The sequence below is a fragment of the Cydia splendana genome, chromosome 26 (assembly GCF_910591565.1).
Source record: "Cydia splendana chromosome 26, ilCydSple1.2, whole genome shotgun sequence".
In the NCBI taxonomy this organism is placed as follows: domain Eukaryota; kingdom Metazoa; phylum Arthropoda; class Insecta; order Lepidoptera; family Tortricidae; genus Cydia; species Cydia splendana.
Window position 1 is genome coordinate 977,276 of NC_085985.1, and position 11,840 is coordinate 989,115.

An 11,840-nucleotide genomic window follows, 5' to 3' on the forward strand; every position below is an offset into this window, starting at 1 on the left:
CCTATTTTGTATGTATTATATATCAGTCTAAGGCGGTTAAAAGGTTAAAAACGAAGGGTAAGGTTTAACTAATAAGCTATGATATGGAATGGTTACTAATTTGATTTTGTCATGTCGCCATTATTACTTTTTAACTGTGAATGTAAAATTTTATCTAATGTTTACTTTCATACACTGCTTTATTTTAATTTAATTCAATTATAACTTTTATTTAATGTTTGCGATACATTGAAATGTTTAACTTCACAAGGCCTTAACAATTTTATTTATCAAAATTTTGCAAATTAGGCTTTTTATTTAATTTAAGTTGATTAATGTTCCATATGTATTTGACACAGCTAATCAAGTCCTTGTGAGGTTATATCATTCATGTGTATCAAATGAGAAATGACTTTAACAACTTCGTATCAAAAAATCTTATTTCTAATAGGGTATTTGACTGTATTTGAAATAAATTATTTTTCACCATGCATGAAATAAAGCATCAGAAGATTAATAGAGAAACGTAGACAGCGGTTATTTTTAGACACAATTTCTATTTAAAACCCATATAAAACTATAAAGAGTAGGTAATTTGATCGTGACGTCACATGCTAGTGTTTCATATAAATTCCATAGTAGTAATATCGTTTTGACAGTTCGGAAAAAGAAACTGATTTTACTAGTACATAGTCAAATACCCTATTTGAGTCTTATATGATTATCAGACATAGGAATCCGCGGGGCAAATTGTGAATTAAGACTTTATGTTTGTGCACTTATTACAACTAAATTTAGGCTGTTTTAAAACGATTAGGCAATTAAAAACTAATTTTTAACTATTTTGTTGTAATTAGTACCATAAGTGCACAAACATAAAGTCTTAATTCACAATTTGCCCCGCGGATTCCTATGGCTGATGATTATTAATCATTTTTATATATGTAATATATTTTCCAAGAATTATAAGAAATACGTTAAAGTCATTGCTCAATACAATATTCATTCGAATGCGATTCATGTTAATTTTGTAACTTGTGTCATGTCATGTGTACCTACCATGTAACATTTTTACTAAAGTGTCATTCTATGGAACTTGCTAACTATGTAAACAAAAGTCACTAGTAAATTCATCAGTTAGAGACAATTCCAATATGGCGGTTTGTTTACATAGTTAGCAAGTTCCATAGAATGACACTTTTTACTATTAATATTCTACTACCATGTAATTACAAAATTAACTACGCTACTTAATTTTTTTGTAATTCACTCAAAAAGAAGGGTTTGAAAAGACCTGTGGTACCTTATCGTGTCGTACAGATGTAGTGCATAACTATTTTCCATCGTATTTTCACGGAAACGTACGAACGTGTCTTGCTATTTCATAGTCTCGGTACAAAAAGTACTGAGGTTGACTGAAGTAGCATGACAAATACGAAGGTTTCCGAGAAAATACGATGGAAAACAATCATGCACTAAAGTGGCATTCTATGGAACTTGCTAACTATGATGTAAACAAACCGCCATATTGAAATTGTCTCTGAATGATGAATTTACTAGTGACTTTTGTTTACATAGTTAGCAAGCTCCATAGAATGACACTTTACATCTATACCTCATCGTGTCGTACCGTACTTATAGTTTTTTTTTTTTAACATTAGAAAAAAGGTAAACAATCTTGATGTGTCTTTTAATTAAAAAACACATTTTAAAAATAAGCACGGCAAATATGTAACAATTATGAATCTAATACGATCATTGATATTCTTCTGCTTTCATAAGTAATAGTTACTGATTTTAAAAAAGCGTTTTTCAATTAAAAGACATGTCAAGATCGCTTACCTTTTTTTTAATGCTAAAAAAAGAAACTATAGTCCATGTATTAAAAGTGCACGTGTTGTAGAAGAGACGCCGGTGAAGGTGGCGCCGGGCGTGGCCGCTGGAGAGGTCAACGAAGCCCTGCAACAGCAGTTGAAGGTGCTTAGCTGGTGAGTGGGTGTTCCATTAAAAGTGCACGTGTTGTAGAAGAGACGCCGGTGAAGGTGGCGCCGGGCGTGGCCGCTGGAGAGGTCAACGAAGCCCTGCAGCAGCAGTTGAAGGTGCTTAGCTGGTGAGTGGAGGTTCCATTAAAAGTGCACGTGTTGTAGAAGAGACGCCGGTGAAGGTGGCGCCGGGCGTGGCCGCTGGAGAGGTCAACGAAGCCCTGCAGCAGCAGTTGAAGGTGCTTAGCTGGTGAGTGGAGGTTCCATTAAAAGTGCACGTGTTGTAGAAGAGACGCCGGTGAAGGTGGCGCCGGGCGTGGCCGCTGGAGAGGTCAACGAAGCCCTGCAGCAGCAGTTGAAGGTGCTTAGCTGGTGAGTGGAGGTTCCATTAAAAGTGCACGTGTTGTAGAAGAGACGCCGGTGAAGGTGGCGCCGGGCGTGGCCGCGGGAGAGGTCAACGAAGCCCTGCAGCAGCAGTTGAAGGTGCTTAGCTGGTGAGTGGAGGTTCCATTAAAAGTGCACGTATTGTAGAAGAGACGCCGGTGAAGGTGGCGCCGGGCGTGGTCGCGGGAGTGGTCAACGAAGCCCTGCAGCAGCAGTTGAAGGCCAAGCCACTATTTTGTCTAATACAATTCTAGAAAGAGTTAAGAGGAAAGGGGACCGCCGGTTCTCGATACAAACGGAGTCCCCATTTTACTCTCTGGGTTTCGGAAAGTATTTTTACATAATTTGATGTATATAAACCGTAGGCAAAGCTATTGTAGGTAACGTTTGATTATCTTCGCTTTTTTAGAAGCGAAAAACATTTCATACATACATACTTTTAAATACTCCAAAAATCAAATGTAGGAGCATAGCTGGGCCATTTTATTTAAAGTGGTCCCCTACACTTTTTTTTCAAAATTGGGATTTTTTATGTTATTTCTACTCAGAATCACGAGCTCTTTCTATCCTAATAGGAGAAAAAAAGTGTCCCAAGGTTTTTTTTCCCATTCCGTTACCATTTTTTCATAGACTTTGTATGGCGGTTTCGGAATGGAAAGATAGAAAAATGTATGGAAATCTTAGGACACTTTTTTTCTCCTATTAGGATTAAAAGAGCTCATGATTCTGAGTAGAAATAACATATAAAATCCCAATTTTGGAAAAAAAAGTGTAGGGGACAACTTTAAATAAAATGGCCCAGCTGTGGTTGATATACGGCAAATTTTGTCAAAATACTTTGAATAATATTAACATCCAGAGAAAATGAGGACTGGTTTTGTATGAAAAGGCGATTTCGCACAAGTCCTCCACTTTCGTCTTTATAGATTAGATTAGATTGATTTATTTCATAATACAGATTACATTATAAAATGCAGGCATGTCAATCTACAGGAATTCATATTATGATCGTCAAAAACAGGGATGTCACAACAATATAATCAATAAAATATCAAATTAAAAGTGAAATGATAAGATTTTAAAATAATGTCAATATAGTATCTCCTGTGGTGGATCGTCAAAATCTATACATCATTCATAAATTCAGTAACAGAATACAACGGTTAATCAACAAAAAATCTCTTAATCGGCGTTTGAATGCTTGATCACACAGTTCATTTCTAACAACGGCCGGAAGTCGTTCATAATAGGTAGGTCCTATGACACGAGGGTTTTTCTGTGCTAGGGCCATACGGCGAGGAACCGTTCTTAGCCGTCCTGTGGAACGGACGTTTATACCCTCAACGTGAACCCGTTTAAATTCTGATATATTGTTTCTCACGTACATAATGATTTCAAAAACATATAGTGATAAATGCGTCATAATGCGATATTCAACAAATAGATCCCTACACGAGTGTCTAGTTTTCACTCCAGCCAAAATGCGTAGCGCGCGCTTTTGAATAATAAAAACTCGTTTTGCATCTGTCGAGTTTCCCCAAATTATTACTCTGTATGATATTAATGAGTGGAAATGTGCGTAGTACACAGATCTTAAGGCAACCTGAGATATAAGGGGTTTTAGTTTTCGTAGTGCAAAAACGGCACCACTCAGTCTAGCGCAGAGTTTATCCACGTGACATTTCCAGTTCAGGTTTGAGTCAATCGTGAACCCCAGAAACCGGTTTTTATCGCACATTGTCATTGGGGTATTTGCAAAACAAGGAGGCACTTCAAGATGACGTCCCGAGAAAAGCATAATGTTAGACTTAGTTATGTAATATGTTCAAGAGTAATCCATTTGCAGAGAACCACTGTTGCAGCTGCGTACACGCCTCGTTAACCCTTGCAATGAGTTCTTCGTATGTCTGGGCACTAGCAATAACTGTGGTATCATCTGCAAACAGCACAGATAGGCCTGTAGTAATGGCAGTTGGAAGGTCATTGACGAAAAGTAGAAATAAGGTGTTGCCGAGTGCTGAACCTTGAGGAATGCCAATATCAACATTTCCTACGTCAGAATCGTATCGTTCGTGGCCCACAAAATGGTCTCGCCGGAAGATCAGCGCTGACTTACGGGTCAGTATTATGCTGAGGCGAGCCCATTTTCGTGGTAAACTTTAACGTTTACCAATTTTATTAATATCTGTAGTTTTTAGTTATACTTTTGTATGTAAGTTTAAGTTTTGTAAGTAGCTTTAAGTTTACCACGAATAAAATGCTTGATTCTTGATTTTATCGTTTACCATTTGCATTTAACTATAATGTGGTGTAACGTTTTAAGTTTTCGTCTTTACAAGTGGTGTAACGTTTAAGAAAATGAAATAAAAAAATCGTAAATGAGAAATTTTGCGTTAAAATGACAATGTCAAGCTTGAATTTCCCTCAATTTACGCGCAAGATCCTTATAGTTTAAATTCTTGGCATTTTCATCGACCCTGGTCAATTTATCTAGGTACTTTGATTCCAAAATGTACGATGCCACGAAAAGTTCTATTAGATTAACAACCAATAAATTGAAATAAAACTATTGAAACGGATTATATCGCGTATATTGAATTCATACTACATCCCGACGTTTCGAACTCTTTATACCCTACCCCCTTATATCCCTTTATAACCTATAAATTTTCAGGACCCTGGACCGCGAGCGTGCGGCTCGCGTGGCCGCGTGCCGGCGCGCCGAGACCGTGGCGGCGCGGAACCTGCGGCCGCTCGACAACCCCGGAGCCCCGGCCGCCGTGGCCCGCCGCCAGGCCGCCGCGGCGCTGCAAGCCAGGCTCGACACATTGCAATCGGTGGGTGCATTGGTTACACTTATGTGCACTTAGGGCTCATTTAGACAATGCGAGAACTCGCATGCGAGTGTCATTACATTGCGGGTTTTGATCAGTCGGTTGAATTGGATGTAACCGACAGTCCGCAATGTAACTAAACTCGCATACGAGTTCGCGCGCCGTCTAAATCGGCCCTTAGGCAGGTCAAATATACCACATGTTTTCGTACGAATTTTACCCTTACCGACTTTTACAAACGCGCAAAATAATTCTTACCTTCATAACAAATAAACTTAAAAACTTATAAACTTTACATTACAACGCTAGAAAGATATCAGCACTAAGTAGTTTGGAAAAAACTCGTATCTTGTTCCGTCAATGAAAAGAAAAATGTGGTATACGAGTATATGGTGTGGTATGGGACGCATACAGAGTTACTGCCTTTCAACTATAAGTAGTACGTAACGTAGGGGCTGTCCATAAATTACGTCATCGATTTTTGACGATTTTGGACCCCCCCCCCCCCCCCTATAATTATCCAAAAATCATGCTTCAAATGACTCCATTTCCTCCTACTTCATGCTACCGTCATCCGATGTCCAGACCCCCCCCCCTAATTTGAAATGACGTAATTTATGAATAGCCCCGTACGTAAGTAGTAGTAGAGTAGTGAGATAAATATTTTAATATTTATTTTTTATGACAGGAATGGACGCTATTCGTAGCTCGCTCAGGGCTCGTCAAGTTCCCTGAGGACCCGAGCAAGTACGCCAAGACGTTAGACCAGCATAAGGAGAAGCAGAGAGAGATGAGGAGACAGCTAGAGGTCAGTTATCTCCCTCGCACACTTATTTTTTAAATAAATAAAAAAATCGATTGTTAATGGGTTTGATAAAATACCCAACAACTCTAAAAACGATTCCTTTGATAACCATTATGAATACCTAATAAAATACTTGGCCTAATATAAAAACCCCGAAAACCTTGAAAATGACTCCTATGGCCATTTTTAGATGAATTAGATGCCTGCTGTTTTCCGTGTATTAGGATGGTATTCAATTTCCTTGTCCAATTTGTGTTGCGTCTCCAATTTTGCTTAATAAGAGAGTGAGACGCAATGATACTGGACAAAGAAATTGGACAGGTGGAATACCACCCTTAAGCACAACCTATTTTGAACGGAAATTTTGTTGTTTTAGAGATTCAATTTTGTGGTTTTTAAGTGTATAAAATAACTTAAGAAATATTTGTGTGTAAACAGTATTATATTAATAATTAAACCTGTTACTAGGAGCGTCTAATCGCCCTCCAAAACGAAGTCCGCGAGCAACTGCTCCTGCACCGGCCGTGGCGCTGCGTGGAGGCTTCCCTCGCCACCTTCCCCGCGCCCGACCTCACGGGCGCCCTGGCGCCGCGGGCCGTCCCTGTCGGAGCCCTGCAGTACCCTGCACCTACCAATACTGAACATACCGTGTATGTCACACCGAGGCAGCTCGCCACGTGAGTATTAAGAACACAATTCAAATATTCAGTAATATGGTTTGGAAGTTTATTGTAAAATCTTACACAATTACCCATGAATGACTTTTTAATTTTATGGAGCCGTTTGAAGGGCACTGCGAGCTTATGTTTATTTCTAGTATTAATATTATGAATTTCACAATTTTTCCTAAAGTTTACAATATTTTTATGTACATACAGAATATTCTCATAAATGTATTGACAGTGCACTGTCATTATGTCAATTTCCTTAAATTTACCTCTAAGTGAGTCTCTATGGTTCATTTTGTATATAGCTCGAATAGCCCTCTTCTGCAGAACAAAACACAGTAAAATACCATATGCCATAATGCGAAAATAATGGTAAATAATACATTAGATTTGGAGATGTAAAAGGTCCCTAAAGTAGAAAACATTCATAATTACTAGCTTTATTTGTTTTATTACAGTTTGTTTAGTAATATTCAAAATCTCCTATTGTAATTCACAGAATTACATTGCAGTATTCATCATATATTTGTATGAAGTGAAAACTCAATGACATATTGTAACAGTTTTTCGATCAGGTCACGTGTCCGTCTTACGAAGCGTCTTACGCCTTACGCTGTCGCGAGTTTAACATTTTTTCCCCATCTCAAAAAATGCACAGCGCCGCTAAAGAAGTTTTCACTTCAAAAACACAAAGGTGATATAGTATTGGCCGGTACTGTAATTGTATGTATGGGAAGTTTCATAGTTCATTGTCGCCATTGACAGGCGTGGCTCACTCCGCAATTTCGTTGCTTTGCAACAGGTAGCTACAAGTACATCCGTTCCACACCAATTATGGTGGCTAGCCATAAGCCGCGCGTGGCGCTGTCGCCACCTAGCGGCCATATCTGTCCTGATCGTAACAGACGCGTTTTTTTAGAGAGTGAGTCTTCTGTACCTAATACTATTATTTATTCTGTGCCATTGATCAGTCCTTCATTTGTGGTCGGCCCTAAATCAAGCTCGTCCATTAATATATCCTCATAACATAACCATTTGCCGACAGGCTGAGAGAACTGGTGGCCGAACTCAAATCCGACGACGTGAAACTGGAACTCAAGCCGCTGGACACCACGGTCTGCGCTGCGTAGACCCTTCAATTATATGGTACACGTAACTTAGGTTGGTTGTACCTGTCCAATTTCATGGTCCAATGTGCATTGCGGAGTCTCTCTCACTAAGCAAAATGTGTGACGCAAATACACGTTGGACAAAGAAATTGAATCAGAATCAGAATCAAGCAATTTATTTGTGATAACCTTAAAACTAAAATTACATACAAGAGTATAACTAAAAACTACAAATATTAATAAAATTGATAAGCGTTAAAGTTTACCACGAAATGGGCTCTCCTTAGCATAATACTGACCCGAGAGCCAGCGCTGATCTTCCGGCGAGACCATTTGTGGGCCACGAACGCAGCCGTACGACACGGCCCTATCATAAGCTGAACGCAGCCTTTGCAGCAGCGACCGGCGCCTCTTGTCTACTGTCTATGGCAGTAGCTGAAAATGACATTTGACAGGTGTAATACCACCCTTAGGAACAAAAATCTGTCAACGAAATGAACTTTCTGTCAATACGAAAAGCCGTATAAGGGGCGAATCAACTTTTTGATCGACACAAATCTGTCCACAACTTATAAACTTCGTTGTAAAATTTCACCTTTAGCTTAAGCTTGCCCTAGTGGTAAGGTAAAACCATGTCAATGAGGGACTAGAAAAAGTTGATTCACCCACATATACTATAATGATTAATGATTATCCAATCTCTAGAAGTAGAGATGTCACGCGATGAACTATGTTATATGTCCGTACAAACTACGATGACATACAAATAGACGATTTAGAGTTTTCCCAGTGAAAATTTTATTGTAAATCAAATTTTAGTAATAGGAAATTCGTGCACTTGACCTGCTACTCGGTAGCTTAGTTGTGGGTTCGATTCCCGGATATTTAATTATTTATTAACGTACGCTTGGAATACATTTTAGCAATGTAAGTATAAAAGACATTATGAAAGAATTTATTTACTTTAATATGGCAACTAACGCTGAGATTACAGAATGATTAAATGATTTGTTTAATGTTATATTTATTGTATGTTTGAATGTATGTTGCACACAACCTTGGAAATCACTGTACCTAAAGTGAATTTCAATAGAAATTGCAAAGAATGTAAACAACAAATTTACCGACATTACTTCGTAATATCGCACTTTTTAAGGAAAACCATGATCAAAGACATATGTAACTTCGTATAAGATGAATAAAGTCTAAGGAAAAAACGTGCCTCGGAAATCAAGAAAAAGTCATTCTCGGATAGATGGCGCACACACCTTTGGCCTATGCTCGGCTAGATGGCGTGACGACACCGTTTCATATTTAACAATTTTAACACATAGATATCAGTGAATGAACATGGGTCAAAATGATATAAATTTTTTTTGATAGTTTTATACGTTTTCATTTTGAGTTTTAGTCGTGTGTCGATAGATGGCAGTAAATTTACTGTGACTACAAAATTTACTATGGCAGGACCCCTCTATACTATCTATTCTCTTTGCCATGATGTTGTTGTTAGTTTATATACTCAAATATTTTATTTATATCAAGTTCTAATTGAAATATTTGTTAATTATTAAGATTTCAGGGAAAAAACCTTCCTAAAAATTATATTATTTGCCATTTACATTGAACTCCACTTTAAATGTTAATAGTTCGATTTAGTGTAAATTTAGGATTATCTGAAATTGTATATGAATATAGTTTCAAAATGTACTATAAAGTCTAAAGGGGCCCACTGATTAACAGTCCGCCGGTCGGTATCGGCCTGTCAGTTGTTCGGAACTGTCAATTTTTTGTTCTAACTGACAGGCCCATACCGTCCGGCGGACTGTTAATCAGTTGGCCTCTTTAATGGGGACAAGACAATGAGATTATAAGGAGACTTCGCATCAAGATCGATATGAGTGGAAATACATATATAAAGACTCCTAAATCTCAAAAAGCAAGTTGGGGGTTGTATACTTTAAATAGAAATGCCCAATTAGAGGTTTTTGCATTGTCTATGGGATTAAAAGAACAACAAAATATATTGGTAACCTGCATCGTGATATGGATTGTTCGTGTTATATTATAAATAATATTGTGACATTATTTATTTTCATGTTTAATTTCTAAAAACATTCGACGCACCAGCTAATTTGTAATATAATAATAAATATAATAATCGTTAAAGTTTATATCGAACATGTACTTACACTGGAAATAAAATGCTTCTTATTTAATAAATAAATGGTTTTCATTTATTTTAAATATTATACAGTCCTTTTTACTAAAAATAATCTAGTCAATTTTGAATTTAACCGACTTAAGTCTTTGTGCTTAGTTGGATAGTTGCTCAGTCATCCGCGAAAAAAACAAAAAAGTTTTTCGCGGATTAGCAAAGTAATATTTTGGTTCTAATTAATATGGATTTCCGCAAAGTACAGGAGTCGGTTCCCTAAACATAAGTATCCACTTGTCTGTACAATTAGTACCTATGGCAACTTGGGTACCTAAGTTGGGGAACCGACCGTACCTAACTATGTTTGTACAGGTCAAATCTTGCAAGTTTAATTTGACCCACTTCCCAACTTCCAATGAAGCTGAAAATTTGCATACATATTGTAAGTCGGGTGACAATGCAATATTATCGTACCATCGAGCTGATCTGATGATGGAGACAGGAGGTAGCCATAGGAACTCTGTGATAAAACAACGCAACCTAATTGTGCTTGGGGTTTTTAGAATTGTCTCGAGTATTAGTTGCCTGTGGAAAGAAAAGTACAGTCAGCGATAAAAGCTTGTACAAACTTATTGACATTTCAAAGTACTGAGAGTTCAGAGATTAAGTGTTCTTGTCCTTCAAAGGGCCATCTAATTGACATGTATGTGTACTGACTGAGTGATAATCCGTCGCCATGGCAACGCTTGACCGGCCTTTGATCGGCGATGTCTTCATTAGAGACCTAATAAAGGGTTCATTAGATAAGCCGGTACTTTAATTAGTTACAAGTGTAGTTACCAGTTATTTGGTAAGTACTTACTAGTGGCTCTGAGCTGTGGACCTCGCGAGCATAGCTTAAAACTGAATAAATGGTCCACCATTTTGAAAACATGTCAAAAACTGAATCGACAAAACAATTATTGAATCAATGCTCACAAAATTTCACGAGAATCGATTGAGAACTGCGACCTGTAGAAAACATCCGGACATTTGAAAAAAGATTTGCCTAAGCTGAAACTTTCGGTCAAAAAAAATCTCTAATAAGACTTTTTTGTAAGTATTTAGAAATTATTAACTTTTATATAAGATTTACGTCTGCCCCCGCGACTATTATGTCCATCCCCGGGCCTCAAACTATCTCCATACCAGATTTTAATCTAAATCGCTTCAGCGGTTTAGGTAAATGTGAAGAGGTATGTACAGACAGATTATTTTCGCATTTACCTCTATAACATTAGGTAGTATTGGTAGTATAGTAGGGATTTTGATGTGTTTGCGGTAGCTCTTGTACTTGTTTTTAACCGTATTAAAAAAAAAGTTCTGATTGAGTTGGATGCGGTTTATTTTATAAAGTTACAAAAACACAAAACACGCAATGAACGCATTTAAAAAATATTTCTTGAAAACATATACAGCTAATTCAAAACAAAAAATGTTGCTGGATTCCACTTGTAAACCAACATGTAAAAAAGTTATTAATAAAATAAACACTGCCACAGTTTTCAATATCACAATAAAAAGCAACTTTCAAGTGTCTTGCAACATAGACGACGGCACGTGCTCGACAGGGCGCCGGTATTTTTATGAGTGCAAATCGCTGTGTATAATAAAAGTTTACAAATTAGGCGCTCCCTTAGGGGGATTATATTAAAACCTATCAGACCCTTGCGACAAAACGAGAGTTCAAACATATTGTTACAACTCCCCTTTAGTTTACAAAGGATTTTCAACTTTAAAACAGTGGTATAAGGTTGGTATTAGCGTTATGAGGGAACGTGACAGGACTTTTTTTGTCGTGGGGATATAGTGTTGTCATGAATTGCCCTAATCCGTGGCGAGAACCGACGCCAATGGGAAGGGTTCCGTTACTTCCGTTAAA

The 11,840-nt window shown here is 37.7% G+C and overlaps 1 protein-coding gene across 1 annotated transcript in view; it reads left to right on the top strand.

Annotated features, from left to right (window-relative positions):
• The window catches only part of LOC134803232 (dynactin subunit 1), a 57,314-nt gene extending 47,371 nt beyond the window's left edge, over window positions 1–9,943 (top strand). Inside the window, exons 28-32 of the mRNA XM_063775925.1 lie at window positions 1,883–1,967; window positions 5,020–5,182; window positions 5,868–5,987; window positions 6,453–6,661; window positions 7,698–9,943. Of these exons, the coding sequence (XP_063631995.1) occupies window positions 1,883–1,967; window positions 5,020–5,182; window positions 5,868–5,987; window positions 6,453–6,661; window positions 7,698–7,782 (662 nt within the window). The 3' untranslated portion in view covers window positions 7,783–9,943. The remainder of the gene's footprint in view (window positions 1–1,882; window positions 1,968–5,019; window positions 5,183–5,867; window positions 5,988–6,452; window positions 6,662–7,697) is intronic.
• Window positions 9,944–11,840: the final 1,897 nt, after the last annotated feature.